Genomic DNA, 19,732 nt, shown 5'->3' on the forward strand with positions numbered 1-19,732 from the left:
TTTTTTGGAGGGGAAACTGGGAATGGAGAAATTTACATGTAAATAAAGAAAATATCTTAAAAAAAAAGGTTGTGAAAATCTTTTAAGTTGATTCTGTACCAGTATGTTACAAAACATGAAGGTATTTCATGCAGCACAGTAGAAGTTGCAGTAACTAAATCAGCAATGACTTCTCAAAACAAAGATAATGCAGACATGGGAGCACGAATATAGAAATGTCATTAGGTTACTCAAGAGAAAGAAACGACCATAAAACTATTGTTCTATCAACAGGCCAGTAATTACACTGAGCTATGATTCCCACGATGTATAATGAAAAAACTCACTAGGAAGCTATACATGGTCAGATCACGTGGTTTTTTTTCTTTAAATTTTCCCATGTTTGTGAATCAGCATGCATTAAAGTTACAAGAAGCAATCTTGCTTCAAAGGGGCAAACAGTAGAGCAAAATGTTGAGTAAAGAAACAAAGCTAGTGTCCTTTGTCTACACACTGTCCTCATTATATAATACTCTATCACTGCTTTGAAGCAACATCACCAATAAGCAAAATCTCCGGCTTGAACATTACTGGAGTATCTTTTAGGTGCTATTCAAACACTTAAAATATTTTTCTGTCCTGCTTAGGTACACATACACACCTGAGAGCATTGAGAAGACCTTCTACACTATTAGGAGGTTGGTCCTTAAGAACTTTGATACAACCTTTCATCTGAGGAGAAAAGAAAAAGAAAAAGTAAATATCACTTCTTAATATAACATTCATTTAAAAAAGGCAAAACTAAAATTGGAACCTTAACTACAGAACTGAAGGGACCATATACTAGAAATGCTAACTTATTCATTCTTGGGGGTGGAGCTGGCAAATGTTATTATTTTCCATCTCTTAGAGAAGCAAAACTTTCTGGCAATACAGCCAGTCAAAATGAAATGCCACTCACACTAATCAATTAAGGGAAGATATCCTGAAAAAGATACTATACACCAGTTGCAAGGATAGAATGGATCTGCTTCAGGAAGAGGAGTTTCCCAGGTAGCCTGTGACAAGCAGGGGACAGATGGGAATTCTATAGAGCTGAGAGGGAGTTAAAGGATCCTGAAGTCCAGGTAATGGAGGTAAAACTGACTGATGGGCAGACAGGAGGCATGTCTACAGGCTACTCAGAGGGAGAAAAACTCAATGAAGATCTTATTTTAAGATCTGCCTGGTTGTCTGAAAAATACAACAGCATAAATTTGAAAGAGGAGGTGTGGATTTAGCTTCATACTCTACCACTTCCTAGCAATCGTATTATTTAATCTCCTAAAGTGAAGCTGCTGTAGTGAAAAGAAAATTCTAGGACAATGTTCATAGGCACATGGGAACAAGGTAAAAATTCTGGGACATGGTTACCACACAAGTAAGCTAATGCTAACTCATTTTTCTTTATATAAAACAGATATATATGAAAGCTAGCAATCCATAATTGAGAACTAAAATGCTAAGAGCCCGAAGTAGTAATTATCAGACAATCCCCACCAAATACTAGTTAGAATGTTCAAGAGTAAACAGAGAAATGAGAAAACCACTTCATTTCTAATAGGAACTTCCATTCCCAGCAGATAATGAAAGTAGAAAGTAATAAACTATTACGAATAGGAAAAGGAAGCAACAGTAACAACAAAACAAAAAACATATGCTCTTCTACTTTCTTAAAGAATGTTGACTTTTAATAAATGTTCTGAAATAAACCTTATCTTTGGCTATTAGGCAAAGAACAGGAAATTTTATGTAATCATTAGAGATTCTACAAAGAAATACTCACCATTACCATTCACTATCAGTAACATTTCTATCATCTACCATACACATATACTGGCTAGTAACCAGAAGTACAGGAGAGTGGAGAAAAAGGAATTCCAACTGTATCACAAACTGTGATCAGAATCTGAGTCCAGCCTGTTATTCTTTAAATAAAACCTTACTGATTTCCATGAATAAGATCCAGTTGAAATCACATAAAGCAATAGGTAACTTACATCAATTTTAGAAGTTTTGGCAAATGCTCCCACTGGATGGACGTGGTCATAGAGTATTATGACACCCACCATTACCCTCAAGCAGAATGATACTGTCTCTTCATTGGTAAATCTGCTTCTATATTCCCTAGAGGGCAGAAGATTTAGGTGGGTGAGGCACAGTATAAACTCTATAATGAACTGACTACACACACGCACACTTGATACAGACTACTTTGATATCTGAAAAGAATGTCAACATTATCCCTAGGGAGAGTAAATGGGCATGGTGAAGTCTTACAATCTGCATATTGTGGTCTCTACATTTGTACCCACCAGGGTATTATATTAGCTCTTCAACAATTTCAGAGAAAGCAAAAATCACCCTGAAATAAGAGCTTAGCAACATGAGAAAAGTCACTTGTTCAATGGAGCAAGCAGGTTTGCTATTTATATGTATCTTTTATATTACAGGGTTCGATCAATTGTCTCATTTAGAAAAAAAAAAGTAGAACTCTGATCCACACAAAATACAATGTGGCAAAGCCGTACACCAGACTCAGAATGGGCACACTGATCCAGCAGGTGGTAGGCTGGCAAGTATGTATTCCTTTATTTCCTTAGACTCCATTATTTCTCTTACACAGGAGGAAAGAGTGAAATGTGCTTATCTTCCTGCCCCTTGAGTTCATCAATAACACAGTGTATAGAAGAGCACTTTGGGAAATGAGTGATGCAAAAATAAAAGGTCTTTAATAAAAATATCTCATTTAAGAATCCACTGCACATTCATTCTGGTGCTGATAGCAAAAGCAATCATATATACCACAAATGCCTTCAGATAAATCAGGTCTGTGAGGAAACAAGGACAAAACTAAAGTGTGAGAGAATGTAGTGAATGAAATAAAATACAGCCTTCTGAAAGGAATCTTCCCTGGACTCTCAAAATCGTGAAACTCGTGCTCTGATGGAAAAAAAATTGAAGTGCCCATAGTCCAACTCTATGTTTCAAAAAATAAATACACTAAGCTGCCAAAATATTTGGATTTTGTTCATATATTCAACATTTGGTGGTCAGGATAAGTTTCATTTCTTTTTTCATAGAGACATGTTTATATTTGGATATGCTTTAAAATACCAGTCATTTCAGCAGTGCTGCTGAGGTAAAATACATCAGCTAATACTCACGGTGTCTCCAGCATGACTCTGCATACACTTGCCATGGTGCTTAAGCAATCTGTGGTATTTTCTATTGGCAAATTTTTATTCTGTAGGTGTACAGAGAGAACAAAAGAAGCAAAAGTGAATATGTGATGCTTAAGAATAATTTAAAACTTTATAGAATCCCAGAAGCCAGCAAATGGTCTGGCTCCTATTTCTAACTTTCTAAGCAATGACTGTGATCCTAATCACTGTTTCATGATCAGGGGATAGAGCCATGTACAAAACAGCCAGGACCGCATTGCCTTTAAAAGGGATTTCTGTTAGGTGAGCAAGAATAAGCACAAACTTTCAAATATAGGAGATGAGGGACTCAGATATGAAGATTATCCTAAAGGGAAATTTTATTTATTTCATTACATCTTACTTATAGTATGTGGGTATTCTCTTGTGCCACAGTGGACAACTTGTGGTAGTCTGTTCTCTCCTACTTTATGAGTCCTAGAAATCAAATTCAAATCATCAGGCTTAATGGCAAGCCATCTCTCCAAGCCATGGAAAACATTTAGTGGAACAAGAGTAGAAATAAGAATAGGTTAGGGGACAGCAGTTTGATCTGGGTATGTAGCAGGAGCAGGGATTCAGTTTTCATAAGCATCATATACTTTTAGAGTATCCAGCGGAATGATTCTGTGGATCAGATGAAATCAATGCAGAAAGGAACTTAAAATGATCATCCCTGAGATTTTTGGTTATTATTAGTGAAGAAAAAGGAAGAAGGGGAGGGTTATAAAAGGCAATCAGAGCACACTTAGGCTATGTGATCACAGCAGTACTCAAAGTATCTCTAGAGTGACTGCAAAGCAAGTGGGCAGCTGTGCCCATGCAGCTCTCATTTAGGGTCCCAGTCTAAGGGTAGTACTTAGAATCACAGAACTGCTGATGTCATCACATCTGCAGTGAGTGGAACAGCATCAATGCAGAGAGGGGTCCCAGCAACTCACCTCCGATACAAATTTTGTTGTTGCATCACTTAAGGTTTTCAGCATCGGGGTAGCCTCAGCATAAAACAAAGACATTCGGTTTGCCAATTCATTATTTACTTCATTTTCTCCTTCTGCCTGTATGGAAATCACTTGACATTAATTCACAAATTATTAAACCAATGAATGAATGAAGAGACTGCAAATAATATTAAGCAATTGTTTAAAAAGAAAAACTACTCAAACATATTAAATGGTGTTATGGAATTATAATATGTTGATGGGACATCTTACTACAAAAGAGACTGTTCAGAAGGCTCTGAAGACAAAAGGATGATTACGAAGTTATACCCCGTCTTCCAGTATGAACAGAAGGATCTACCCAGTACCATGATAAAATACAGGAAAGGGCAGAAGGAAGGGATCTCAGACTAGAAGAAAATGAGGAGGACAGACAAAGTCTTGGGCTTTTACAAGTGATGATGTATATATAAATGAACAAGATATTTCTAGTGGCAGAAGAAAAATATATTTTTAAAATGACTTAGCAGAGCACATTTTGACACATTCAGTGTAATAGCAGATGGCTAGTGAAAATTAAAGTAGAAGTGAAACTGTTGAGAGCCTTAAATGCTACTTAAGTTTAGCATTTTCCTTACAAATAGGGACCCATTTAGAGGATTTAAAGGAGTATCAAGTAAATGTTTAAAAAAAGGGAAAGAAAACCAACTCATAATAATAGGCAGACAGTTCCAAAAGGTCAGAAAAGACATTATGTGCTATAAATTAACTGAAAGAGAGAGGAAAAAGGGCTCTGAGGTTAACAGAAAAAAGAGTTGGGCAAGAATCTGAATGTGAGCGCTCTCACTGAGAACTTAAGATAGTTTGAAGCTCTCTCTAAAGTCCTGGGCCTCTTGTGTAGAGAGAGGAATGGCAAAGAGGGAAAAGACTGAGTGTTGTTTTTATTTACAAGGTGAAAATTAAAACAAAACAAAACAAAATAAAACCAAAGAGACACTATAATCAGTTTCACACCAGGTGGTCTGTATAAACCAAAACTGTTGTAAAGAACAGAGAAACCCCTTTACCTCCAACCTGGCGCCCATTTTAAAACAACCATTTCATAGAGATTTTTCAGTATCAATAAATGCATAAGTAAATGCTGCCTTTGGACATAAAAATTCTGTCTGACCCTCTATCACTCCTTACACAGCTCCAGTACATCTATATGAAACTAATAACATGAACAGAGTTGTGCTATAATTTCTCCTATTTTGGCACCAATTACCATAATATGGGCCCACTAAACACAAAGAATATCTTCACCTGTAATTCCATGAAAGTAGAGAAAAGCACTAAATACTTTGGAAGGTCAGAAGAGATCAGCAGCCCTAAGGAACCAGGAAAGAAGCTATGATGCCAAGGCTCAGGCCCAGAAATGACTCTCATCAGCACGAGGCAGATGACCTCTTGCCACTGACAATCATTTTCTCATTCTGGGTTAATTTTCATCAGCATTCACCACTGTAACCATAACTACTCATGCAAAATTTTCTGTTCAGTTAAAATAATAATATACAAAGAGATTTAATGTATCACTGATATAAAGGTAAAATGCAATTTTACTGAAGTGGTTGTAGAAATTAAAGGCAGTAGAAAAAAAGAATATATGCTACATGGTTTGCTATAGTTTGCACTCTCCTTCCACAATATGGCTACTGATAATTATAAGCTTTAACCTCTGAATAAGCTGGAGGCAGAGGCTGGTGGATTTCACTGAGTTTCAGGCTAGCATAGGCTACATAGTAAGTTCCAGGACAGCCACTGCAATGTAGAGATCTTGTCTCAAAATCCAAACAAACAACTCATCTAATGAGTGGGAGGGTAAATGAATGAACAAAGGGAAAAATAAAATCAAGTTATTCTTATCACACCACTAAACCTAATTCATAGCAAAAGCTTACCGGGACATTATTAATTCTCATACGACTCAATGTTCTTCTGTAGTAGCTGAAGTCATTTTGTATGGCAGGATTTGTCATCTAAAGAGAGGACATATATGAAAGAACACTGTAATGTACGCAAGACAACTGCTATGTATCAAATGCAAAAGTAAGCTAGATGAAATCTAATTTAGTTTGAACTGGTAACCTAACATGCTCACGTAACTTTAACAAGTACCTGGTACACTCACAAAAGCCTGTAGTACTTTTGAACTCTTCAGTGCATTTTTTCCCCTTGGATATAAGGTCTTGAACCTCAAAGAATTCAAGGACCTTGAATTCACAGAGACCTTTGGGCCTCCGCCTTCCCCATGTACTGTTTTCCAACTGTGGGCATATGCATTCCTCCTTTTCAATAACTTTAGGTAATATCATAAGAGTTTGTTTATTGAAAATATTGATATTACAAAGCCAAACGAAAAACAAATGTAAGGGTACTTGCTTTGAATAAAAGACTATGTATGTACTTTATATTTTTGAACTTTTGTGCCCAAAGTATTAATAGTAATTAACAGTTGTCTATAATACCATATGAAGTAACTCTTCCATTTTCTAGAAAAATTACTCAAGATCCTGAAAAATCAAGTCTCATAATTTGAACTCAGGACTTCAATTAAAAAAAAAAACAAAACAGTGCATGCCACGTGGTGGAGGTGCCTTTCTTTAATTCTAGCACTCAGGAGGCAGAGGAAGGTGGATCTCTCTGAGTTCAAGGCCAACCTGGTCTACAGAGCAAGTTCTAGGTCAGACCAGGTTGTTTCAAAACAAGAGAAACCCTGGTATACTCACAAAACTTGAGTATACTCAAAAAACTCTTGAAAGAAAAAAGTGGTTTTTTAGACTTGCCCCATATTGCAACATGGGAACTAAAGGTGCACATATAATAAAAGCCTAGATGATGAGATCAACGGGGAAGAAGAAAATAAGTAGTGGAAAAGGAGAGAAAAAAAATGTTTTGTTAAAAAAAAGTTAAACTAAATTGGACAAACAGAAAAAAAAAAGTGAAGCAGCTCAAGATTACTTTCTTCTAACAAACTCACTGGACTACAGTGAACACCGACTCCTATGTACTTGGCTGGCTGCCACTTCAAAAGAGCTGCCATTTCAAATCTAGCTTTCCAGTTGGGTAGAAATCATTTAAATACAGGTTTTATTCAGTGAGAAAACGTGGTTTTCATAAAAAGTATGTCAGCAGACTCTACCTTGAGTTCATCAAACCGAAGTGTGAAGTGAAGAATCTCTGCAAACTGTTTAGCAAGAGCCTGCTCTCGCTCTAGATGCTGGGTGGGGGAGTATGGTGTACTAGTCAAGGCTCCCAGAAGGCCTCTTAATGCTGCTTCTAATGAAAAGAAGATGAAGAAGTTGTCAGGGAGTTTAATTCCCAACCAACATTCAGATGTACACACTCTCCCTCTGTAACCAAGACAAACCTACACCTTTCAATGGCGAATACTGCAAACATTCAAATTATCTACTGCAGTAATACTTAGTTTAATGAAAACTTTAAAAGAGCCAATTCCATCATAAACTCAGATTCGAAATGATGCAGAGCATGAATCTAAATACCAAGGGCACAAGGTAAACTGTTCTCTGTTTTCCTTGTCTGGGAGCTCAATTTAAGCCTAAAACATGATCAAATGTAGGCAAATGCTATTTTTTTCTTTAACATTCTGTCAGACTTTCCATAATTTTCTTCTGCTCTCAAGTCCCTCAAATTTTGTTTTCTAATAACATTAACATATATATGAAATGAATAGAGAAAAATTAATCTCCAAAACTGAAATTGTTCTCTCCTTACTTATTGTCTCACCCACTCTTAAACCATATAAGGCACACAGAACCTCACACTGCAGGTGAGGTAGAGTTTTAAGATGGCATTGGATTATGGCATTACCCAGTTTACAAAGTTCTTGAGCTAGAACAAAAGGAGGAAACATGAATTGACCAGAAGAGAGGAAGCCCCTGTAAAGAGTTCTCCTTTAGAGATACCTGTCAACACCAGATCTTTAACTGTCATCAGAAAACTCAAAGGACATGGCCTGGGGGGTGGGGGGGCAGCATGGGTGGCAGACACAACACAGCACACAGGAACACAATTATTGTGAATGGTTTTGCTTGTAAATCTTTAAATGTTTTTGAGTAATGCAGCATGCTGGGGGTATAACTCAATTGAGACAGTGCTTGCCTAGCAGGCTTGAGGTCCTTGGTTCAATCCCCAATACCACATAAACCTGGTATGCTTGCCTTAGCAACCAGAAAGTTGGAAGAGAAATATCAAAAGTTCAAAATCACAGTGGGGGAGGAGGGAGCACCCAACTCTATAGAGGGAAAGGCAGGCAGATCTGTAAGTTCAAGGCCAGCCTGGTGGTCTACATAATAAATTTGGGCCAGCTAGGGCCACATAGTAAAAAACATGTCACCAAACAAACAAACAAAAATACAAGGTAAAAGTCAAGAGACCAGGAGATCTATAGAACCCCCATGGTGGGAGAAGGAAAAAAAAAACTACTGTAATCTGACTTCCACACCTGTTCTGTGACATAGATACTCTGGAAACGGTTTTGAACCAACACATGGGTGCTAGGAATCAAATCCGGGAACTCTGCAAGAGCAGCAAGTGCACTTAATTACTGAGTCATTTCTTTAGGCCCTAAATAAATAATGTTAAAGAAAAAAAAAGGTTCAAGGTCATCTTCAGACAGTCAGCTCAAGACCAACCTAGGCTAATAGAGATCCTGTGAAAGTAAACAAACAGTTCACTACTTAAAAAGAAAATTAGCAGTCTGGTAGTGGTGGTCCATGCACCTGAGAGTCAGAGGCAAACAAATCTCTTACTTCAAGGTCAGCCTGGTCTACCAAGTGAGTTTCAGGACAGCCAGGGCTACAAAGAGAAATTCTGTCTTGAAAACCAATGGGGAGCTGGGCAGTGGTGGCGCATGCCTTTAATCCCAGCAATTGGGAGGCAGAAGCAGGCAGATTGCTGAGTTCGAGGCCAGCTTGATCTACAGAGTGAGTTCCAGGACAACCAGGACTATACAGAGAAATCCTGTCTCAAAAAGACAAAACAAAACAAAACAAAACCAAAGGGAAGAAACACATACACACCCCCCCCCACAAGAACACACATGCACACGCACACAAAATAATCACCACCAGCAAAATCCCAAACCTCAAAACAAACCAAAAAACAAAAAAAGCCCAGTGAAAACAACCAACATGATGAATATGCTCCATTAGCCCTGGGACAGAAGGTAGACCTTGGTGAGAAAAAAAAATTATGATACTATTAGCACAGGTAGCTGCCTCCACAGGAAAGGCCCTTAGGCCTCAGACCAACACAAACACAAAATTTCTCTGGCCAATATGATTGTCAACAAAACTTGTATCTTCCAATTAAATTAGTCTGGCAATATTAGCCTTATAACTATAACAGGATGTAAACAAGCAAGGCATCAGGGTCTCTTCTTCTGAAGTACATGATGTGTATGTCTTCAGATAAGGCCAGGAGCTCTCTCATTGATTCTGCAACACTCTGAAGGATTTATACAATTTAACAGTTGTTGGTATTCCTTGAGCTGTCTGATATTTATTCTCATCTCTGGTTCCACAATAGAGTGGTAGGTAGAGAAGTAGGAGAGGTTTAAGAGATACAGGCAGAAGTCTAGATAGAATACTGAGACTCTGGATATGATCAAGATTGTTGAGCTAGTAAGAGTCAAACAGGGATATAATGTCTCAAAAGCCTATCATGTATCTTAAGGACCTAATACATATTTGAGATACCAAATTTGTGTAGTCACTCATTCAACAACACTGACTCATTCAACAACACTGAGTCAAAGAAATGCATCTTGTTAGCAAGGGTACTAGGAACATTATTAACCAGGTTACTGACTTGTGAGGTAGGATAATCTGTTAGGTCTCAAAGTTTTACTTTATTCATGACTTTATAGAAGCCCCTAAAAGTTCTCTTATGAAAGGCTTGAGGCCCGCTACAATAGCAGGCACATCAAGCTTTTGTTATGGATTGTTACTATATCCTCTGCTGGAGCAGAACAGCATCCACAAGACACACTTACCAGATTAATACTAACATCTAGAACATCAGAAAACATTGAAACCTCCCCACTTGGGTTTGCTTTCCCATTGTTCAATGATACACACTAACGGTCCAAGATAGTTTCAATAGAATCTGAGCATTTTAACTTCAAAAGGATGCTAAGTATTAACAGGATAAGAAGGAGTGTATACAGTAGTCAATATAATCAGATGATAAATTGACAGAGATTACAGAGGATGCAAAGCTACAGACCGCAGAGACACTTCACTAAAATCCAAATAACTGAACAAGAACTAATTTTCATGCTTCACGCTTCAATTATATTTTCATGCTATAACTTATAGTAAGAAGTGCTTGAGGGCTGGAGAGATGGCTTTCCAGAGAGCACTGGTTATCTTCCAAAGGACCAGGACCAGAGTTCAATTCCCAGCACCCACATGGCAGTGCACAACTGTTCCTAACTCCAGTTTCAGGGGATCAGGTACCATCACACACACAAACAGGCAGACAGAACACCAATGTACATTAAAAAGGAAGGAAGGGAGGGAGCGAAGTAGGGAGGGATGGAGGGAGGGAGGGAGGAAGGGAAGAAAAAGAAAGATAAATAAAAACTTGGTGCACAACAGTGAGGACCTGAGTTCAGCTATCCAGACCCCACAGAAAAGTCAAGCATGGCAGCATATGCCTGCAACATCAGTCTAAAGGGTAAACTTCTGCTTTAGTAAGCAACGTTGTCTCAAAGATGCAGAAGAAATCATTAAAAGACATTCTGACAACCTCTGGACTCCAAACACACCACACACACCTACAGTTTTTTAAAAGGATTATTTATTATAAAAATATGTCTCCAATTCTTGTCTAATTATATCTAGTGTCTGTTCTAAGGGTTAGGATGCCGCTCAGTGGCAAGTACTTGTCTACCAAACACAAGGCCTTGGGTTCTACCCCAATATGAGGGGTGGGGACTCAGAACAGTCTGCAATGAGGCTAATATAGTTTCTCATACTGAGATCCTTAAGCATGCAAAGAAATCAGATCGCCTCCTGTAAATCACAACTTGCTGAGGAAAACAGTCTAAACAATTCAAAAGCCTGAGAAAATGATGAGTACAATACCATGTGCTCATGCATAGTCTGTTGTACCTGCACAATAGATACATAGCAAAAGCAAACTTCAGTACCATAAACAAAATCATCTAAATAATTCTAGACCTAATAAGCACGTTTTCTTGTCAGGAAAGTAAAAATTATGAAGTTTTAAGCTTACCTAGTCTCTGAGAAAATTCGTAAAATTTCTTTAATTTGCCTACTAGTGGCACAACTGCACCCCATGCCTTCTCTTGCAACTTCTCATCAGCTGGATGCTGGATTGCCTTAAAAATCCAAGAAATAAAAAGTTAAGATTTATAAAAGTTACAACAGTCCTTTTTTATACATTAAGGCAAAAGTTTTAGCAAATGAAGGAGAGCTGGATAAGTATAGAATGACAGAAACTGAAATTCCAAGTTTGAACTTTCTTAACTCCACAATTTTTTTCCCCAATAGATAATATAATAATAAAATCAAAACTATTTGTTAGCTATATGACAACTTGGCACCATTTAGATCCACAAAAAGAAAACGTTTTCTACTGTTTCTATTGTAGAGACACTCTTGGTATGTCTTCAGGAAGAAACAAAGTAAGACAATACATGAAAATACCAACTCTGAGAAAGGGCCAAGAAGCTATAATTCAACCTGCATGGTCCACACAAGCTCTAAGAGACCTGGCCAACAGGAACCTGAATCAACCTGAAAAATGCAATTTAGAAATATTGCAAATACTCATTGTTTTGAACTAAGATGCTTTTCTGGATTCTAAGTTTTTTCAGGTTTTCCCATGTAAGAGGATAGGAAAAACAATAAAAACAAACAACAAGAAAACCCAGCTTCAGATCTAAGGGAAGAAATCAAGACAAAGCTGGGGCTCACAAATATACAGAGACCTCTGTCAGTGCTAGTCCTTCAAGCCATTCTGCTGTCTCTTCTGAGTACAAAGTTATTCCAGGTGAAAGAGTTTTCTTACTTTTACCTTCCTTTTGCCTACAGATGCTTTCTTAATCAGTTATCAAACTCAGTGTAGTTTTTCCTCTAACAACTTGCTTTGCTTTTTCTAATATTTTAAATAACCCAAAGTTACTTCTTGAGAGACAAAGCTCTAGCTATGGCAGGAGCTGCTTATAAGGGTCACCAGGCATGACATGTTTAGTTCCCCCAAGGCACTACTAGTACTGAATCTATGCACACAAAAACAAAACTCAAGAACGCAAAATAAAATTATACTCAGATTTAAGATTTTTGTGAATAAATTAGGTACAAATAAATAAATGGGTTGTGTAAGTAATTCACTACATACATTTCTTAAGCATTTTCAAAATCATGGTCCTATTATGTAGCCCAGACTGTCCTCAAACTCATGATCCCCCTGCATCAGCCTCTTAAGTTCTGAAATACAGGTATGTGCTACCACATCTAACCAATATTTTCAAATTGAGTGTTTTTATAATTTTTTGAATAATTCTTAGATACACCAGGAACCTAAAGCCAATATTACTCATATTACAAATACTATCTAGAGCTGGGCAGTGGTAGTGCATGCCTTTAATCCCAGCACTTGGGAGGCAGAGGCAAGCGGATTTCTGAGTTCAAGGCCAGCCTGGTCTACAGAGTGAGTTCCAGGGCAGCCAGGGCTATACAGAGAAACCCTGTCTCAAAAAAAAAAAAAAAATAAATAAATAAATATTATCTAGAAATACTGTAATATCAATGATTACAACATGTAATAAGTAATCCTAACTTCTGATAACATGCTAATATATCTGGTGGGAAGCCCAGACTCAGTTCATCTTATAACAAGCAAACAGTGTAAATTTGTTTATTATTCAAGAAACAAGCAAACAGATAAAACTAACTTTCACTGATTTCCTCTTAAGTATCTCAACTTCTCTTATGAAGGTCTAAGCACCAATGCATCTCCATAATGCACACATGTGCCTGCAGATGCTGTCTCTGGTCTCCAGTGAGTAAACTACTTCCTTGGACCTGCTTTGCCTTATGGAGTAAAGACAGCATGTTCCTTCATGGCTAACATTCTATGGATCTAAGTGTCTACTTCCTTCACCTGTCACTTCAGATTCACTGCTGTTGGTAAGGTTTTGGGCCAGTATTCATAACAGCTCAATATACAATATGGAACTTATTAATGCCAATGGCAAAGCTATCTTGAAATAAGTACTACAACTCATTTTCAAATCTGTTAAAATTTAAGGCACAATTTCAACATTAGTGGGGGTTTTTACGCCCTCACTAGAGGTTTATACTAGAGAACATACTTGTCTTAATTCATAATTACTCCTTTTAAAGTTATATATTTAATATGCTGATTTACTTATATGTATGTTTTGTCTGCATGTATGTCTGTGAACCACATGCATGCCTAGTGCCTGGAGGCCAAAAGAAGGTGTTGGATCCCCTAGAACTAGAGTTACAAAAGGATATGAGCCACTATATGTGTGCTGGGAACTGAATCAACCCACAACCCAGGCCTCCTGGAAGAACAACCCGTGCTCTTAACTGCTGAGCCACCAATCAAACCACATTTATTCCATTTTAAAGTCACATTTTATAAATACATATTCAAGTCCACATACTTAACAAGCTAGCTACCAGGAAACAGTTTGTGTTATAACATGCCAGTACTATGCTACACTGTTTATATGGAGTTTTATAATTTTATTAACACAGAAATGTTGCTTCCATTTTATTATGGTGAATTAAGGAGCCATTATTCTTTACATTTTTTCTTATTTGGAACATACAGATACAAGTACCTCATTTAAAAGTACAAATAATTTCAGAGTTTTGTTTTTTTGATACAGCGACCTCTATTATGAAGAGACCTCTGGACAACCATTCTACAGTGTCAACTTGCACTGACTTAATAGGCCGTTCTTTTCACAAAAGAAACTTCTTCGCAGTGATACACACGTTTATTCACAAAACAATAATATTCTGCTGTCTGTTTTTCATAGGCCATCTATTACAGTTCCAAGTTATCAGTTCTTTGTAGCCTAGCATGTACTTAGCACTGTCCTTTCATGTGAACTGCTTTCCTACTATTCAGAAACCTAATTACACCTATGCATCCACATTTCTTAAAACTTCAACCGCCTTAACACTGTCCATACCTGTCCAACCCACAGATAATGTGCTCCTAGTTTTCCAGTTCATATACTTTATTACTATTCTATTTACATACTTCTGTCTTTAATTTCCTTTTGTTATTTGTTTTGCTGTGCTAATTTGTTTTAATTGAACATAGGGTCTTACTCAATAGTCCAGGCTGGCCTCAAAACTCAAGGCATCCTCCTGCCTTAGCCTCACAAGTGCTCAGATTATAGGTATGAACGATCACATACAACTTCTTTGTCCTTAAGTCCTTTACCAAACAGTTAGTGACGGCACAATAAGTCACAGGTAAGTCTCAAAGTCCGAGAATGTCAGTCTCTTACACTGCTTTATATTTTCCCCCTTTTATGTTTTCTAGTGTTATATGGTTATAGTTTTGATTCCCTACACAAGCCTTTAAATATATATACACACATACTTTAAAGCATTTGTTTACTTTTCCACATCAAAAAATGTAGAATAATGTGAATTATATGTAGCTATAGCCCTGGGAAATCAGCTCTGCTGCATACCTAGGACATGTAGAGAACTTCAATCTTTGGCCATGGTATTCAGTTTCTGGCAGCACAGCCCCATGTGGCTTTTCTGTAATGACCTACATAAAGTTCCTACCATCATACTCTCTTCTAGAAATTAACTTGATCCAAGCAAGAAATCAATGAAGTGTACATGAGAACAGGGACCAAGCCTTTCCCACAAACACAGAGCAACCCTTCTGATAGAAAATTACAAAACTTTTGTCAATCCTAAGAGTTCTACCTATAGAGAGAAAAATACACAAGTGTCTTTGTAATCAACATGAAGATAACATCAAGTTCATTTTAAAATAATCTCTCAAATCTTGTGACTTATAAGGAAAGAACAATTTACGGAGTAGTTAGTGAAGCTATTTTGTTTTGCTTCCATGTCTGAGTTTTCAAATTATATTTAAATGTTGTCAGTATCTGTTTTCATAGTAATAGTCATTGTCATTCACTTACAAAAATGTTAAGATTTTGAATGATAGCAGGAAGTTTAGTCCACAGCTCCAGTATTTATTTCCTCAACAGTTTACACTTTGCTAGGGACTGAATATGTAAGAACCTGGGGTTTAACACTGGAGCTTGGTGAGTGAGTGGTATAGACATAAACACCAAGTCATCATTATTTTTTTGAGATTTGTGAGTACCATAAAAGACACATGTGTAAAGTACTAGGAACACAGAGTAAGGGGAAGTAAGTTACTCACATGTGAAGGAAAGAAAGGAAGGGCATTCCACACTAAAGCAAAGGTGAGATGACTCTCCAAGACAGCTTGGTCACAAACAGGAAAAGACTGCAAGTCATTTCAGTGTCTCTCCTCCCTTACACTAAAGAGCTAGCAAGTAACCACAGCATCCTCTTCTTTCTCCATTTTACTCTGAGGTGCTAGTACTCCAGATGTCAGAGGACAATCAATTGGGAGCCCAAAAGACTGGTCTTTGATGACCTCTGTACTACTTGATACTGAGAGTAACAGAAGCAAGGAGGGCATGAACAAGGCATTGGCATATGCCTTCAAGAAATGTGATGAGAAATTCAGGTCTAAAGGCAAGGGAGTTTGAGCACTGTATCAGAGCAGAGTAAGTACATTCAGAGAAAAGGAAAAACAAATAAAGGTGTGATTAAGACAAAACATAGTGAAAGAGCATACTGGAACTTGAAAATAAAGGTAGAAAGAAGCAGGGGAGTTTCAGTTTCTGAAAAATAGAAATACAAAAGAGAGGGCAATTCAGAGACTAGAAGAGAGGTAGACACCTCACTTCACACTTTCTTTGTAGCATAAGACTATTAGAGAAAAGGCAGGTGGGGAGGGGCTGGAGGTGGAAGAACTATCTTGGGTGGTTTCACATTCTCTGAGGAAGCTTAGGAACTGAAAAATGGGACAGGAGGTAGAAGGATGCTGGAGAGGGAAGCCAGAAATAATATTCTTCCTCCACAAGAAGAAAGCATAAATAAATAGTTCCCAAAGGAAAAGTAATTTTCATGACTATAACAAAACAGTATGTGTTATTAAATCACATACTTGTAGGTAGCACTGCCCTACTGTAAACACTTCTCTGTCCATATAGCACTATAACCACTTTTGAAATAATGCCTGCCAAGTTGTCTTTCAAATATAACACTTCCCAGGACAAGTCCAGAAAACAATAGAAACTGAACCAAGGTGACAAGCAGCCAGTTGGCCTTTACTGATAAGTCCTAACAATGATAAAGTTTACCTCTCGGATTTCGTGGCCAGCTCCTCTGTATGACTGCAAGTCCTCCAAGATGCCTTCTGCATCTTTCAACACTACATTCACCTGATTATATATTTCCTTCTCAGACTCTGTAGGCTGGGCATCTAAACAGCATGAAAGCACAAGAAAATTTACAGTGGCATGAATATTTTAATATTACATGTATTAACTAAAAGCAATTAACAACCCAATTTCCAAGGATGAGTTAAGATTTTATTCAATATAAACTTTACACTTTTAGAAGACACATTTAAACTAATTTCAAATTTATACAAACTATAAAAGCAATACATGTTATTATATAATGTTTAATTTAATTTACAAATTATTGTGGTATATTGAACCAATCTAAAAATTCTAATTAAAATTTAGACTAGTACTACTTATAGTTTTGGGGTTTTTTTTGGTAGTCTCACACTGGCTTTTAACATATTATGTACCCCAGGCTGACCTTAAACTTGTAAATCTTCTGCCTCAGTCTGAGTGCTGGGATCACAAAAAAGCACATCAGTGTCTGATATGCTTCATAATCACATTTTTGTACTGTGTGACTCTGTCACTAACGAAACAAATGAAGCATCACTATTTTATTTTAATGCAATAGAAATGAAATCTACCTATTAAAGTATCCGCTCATCTACAGTTTAAAGCTACTTAATTTTCCTTTATTTTCCTATGCAATTCATTTTAGTTTTAACAACTGAGATTTGCTAGGGGCCATTTTAAAATGTCCGAACAACTGGGATCATATGAGGTTATGAGAGAGGAAATGTGCGTAAGACCAAGCCTATGGCACTATCACTGAAGTCCCCTCTGGTGAGTATGAAGGCCAAGGTTCCTGAGCAGGAATTCAAATTACAAAACCATTACAGAACTGCTGAGCAGCTGAGGGGGAATACTTTAAGTTGCATGATCACTGCTGAAATTCTGAAATGACAAAGGAAAAGTTGACTTTTTATATGTCTAGGATTGAGGAGGAAAAAAGCGAAGGAGTAATTACTGTTATAAATACTGAGGTACAAACATACGGGCATCTTTACTACCCGTGGTGCTTAGTAGAAAACAAATGCTGAAAGGTGACAAAATTTGGGTTTTTCTCTGCCAGACAAAAGGTAACAGAAGTCTCATTTTTAATAGTAGTCATTTGTTTCTTCTAAGGGTAAAATTTTTTAATATACTCTTTTCTATTTTGAGACAAAAAAAAAAAGTGGACTGTTCAAGCAAAAAGTTTTTCATAAGTCTTTCCAACTAGAACACACTCAATACTACAGATAAGGTATAGAGTATGTAAAATAATGCCTTAAGGAAGAACTATGCTGGCAAGATTCTTCTACGCTAACATGTTATTTTTAGGGTAAAGAGAGCTAGTCCAAATTTAAAAGATGAATTCAGAATATTTCTGGCCAGACTCACTATTTATCTTGCTTGTTAGGCTTTATACCTACTTGTTCTTTTACTTAGAAAATTAAAAAAAGAAAATTTTATTTCACACAAGACTAAATGTTAAAACATCTTAAATTCTATATTTTATGTTTGGTGTAATGATTCAGTTTCCCCTATTATCTGCCAACTAGTCAATAATACACATGTTTAAAATGAACAATTATAGTACCCAAGTTTAAATTTCATATACATAAGACAGCACTAGAGAAACAGTATGAAAACATTAGTGTGGAAAGCCAACTTTAAAAATGTGTTTAGATATTTGTTCCCTTAATTACTCTTTAAAATAAAAATACAATAATTAAAAGAGTAACCATTAGAAATATTAAAAGATGGTGTTCAAAGTTACAAACGTTGAGCAATACTAAATTGTAGATAAATGTCTAGATTTATAAATATCAGGTTGTCATTTTAAAGCAGTACTGTTTCCATATATAGGCAGACCATATTTTCAAAGCAATGATTAGGCACACCACTTTAAAAAAAAAAAAAAAGCACACCCATAACTTTTATACTTACACCAGATGCAGCATAGAGAAATACTTTGTACATGCAAAAATGAAAGTTCAGTTCTTTCTCATATGGATTGTGGAACTACAGACACAACATCAATAGACACATAGTTTGAAGTTATGAGGTGGGATTTCATGACAAAGGACAGTATTTTATCCATTACATATCGAAGGCATTTGTATCATTTGAAGACTAAAATATGTATTTTTGGTGTGGTCACTAGGATAGTAACATAAAAATGTGACACTACTGAGATTACATATAAAGGAAACATTATCCAGGAGATTTAAATAGACCTTGTAAGTAGTTAATAACTAGTAAAGGTTTAATGAGTAGCTAGAAATTTAAAATAAAGGAGAAGATTCAAGTTTCCCTAAGAGGGAAAACCACCCAGCACCACACTGATGAACATCTTTTAGACTGTCACAGGAAAGTCACAGTTATAATTTTGAAAGCTGCTGAAGACTGCTGTAGAAATGAAGACAGACGGAAAGAGCAGACAAGTAAGCACTGCTTTACTGAAAGCAAATCATGCAAAGGGTGGAAGACTAGGGAGGAAGAAAGACTGTAAAATAAAGCATTTCTTTAAAAAAAAAAAAGGCATTTTCTATATAATGCAACCAAGACTTGTCACTTTGATTTTTCATAGCTTTATTTTTCCAAGGAAAACACACCACATAGCCTGATAAAATGATACTTATTTGAATATAAACAATGTATTTAGTGAGGGAAGACATATTCATTGCTCATCAGGCTTCAATGTATATTCTATTAAATGGAAACTAAGACATGTTCCAATTGCTCTTCTTGTTTGAAGGCGAAATTAAATATATTAGTCATATTATACCAATTTCCTACCAGGTGGAAGAATTTTCTTGAAAATACTAGCAAAGAATCACTGAAAGTAGTCACTAAAATAGGAGATAGTGGGGTTTTCTGTAATATGAAAGGAGAAATAAAAGGAATCAGCATAAAAATTACAATTGTGACATATGAGCTTAACAGCTCCAATCTTATGATCATTTACTCAGTAAATACTTAAAACTTATCTACCTAAGTTCCATCAAGTCAGGAACCAAAATGCATAT

At 36.6% G+C, this 19,732-nt stretch overlaps 1 protein-coding gene across 10 annotated transcripts in view; it reads right to left on the reverse strand.

Moving 5' to 3' along the window:
• Fam49b (family with sequence similarity 49 member B) overlaps nt 1–19,732 on the reverse strand; it is a 131,845-nt gene that overhangs the window by 5,488 nt on the left and 106,625 nt on the right. For all 10 annotated transcript variants that reach the window (XM_031358953.1, XM_031358958.1, XM_031358956.1 and 7 more), the window contains 8 exons: nt 16,671–16,792; nt 11,471–11,576; nt 7,347–7,483; nt 6,106–6,183; nt 4,163–4,279; nt 3,186–3,265; nt 2,019–2,145; nt 641–711 (listed from right to left, as the gene is read on the reverse strand). In XM_031358953.1, coding sequence (XP_031214813.1) covers nt 641–711; nt 2,019–2,145; nt 3,186–3,265; nt 4,163–4,279; nt 6,106–6,183; nt 7,347–7,483; nt 11,471–11,576; nt 16,671–16,792 — 838 coding nt within the window. The remainder of the gene's footprint in view (nt 1–640; nt 712–2,018; nt 2,146–3,185; nt 3,266–4,162; nt 4,280–6,105; nt 6,184–7,346; nt 7,484–11,470; nt 11,577–16,670; nt 16,793–19,732) is intronic.

The sequence above is a fragment of the Mastomys coucha genome, unplaced genomic scaffold (assembly GCF_008632895.1).
Source record: "Mastomys coucha isolate ucsf_1 unplaced genomic scaffold, UCSF_Mcou_1 pScaffold7, whole genome shotgun sequence".
In the NCBI taxonomy this organism is placed as follows: Eukaryota; Metazoa; Chordata; class Mammalia; order Rodentia; family Muridae; genus Mastomys; species Mastomys coucha.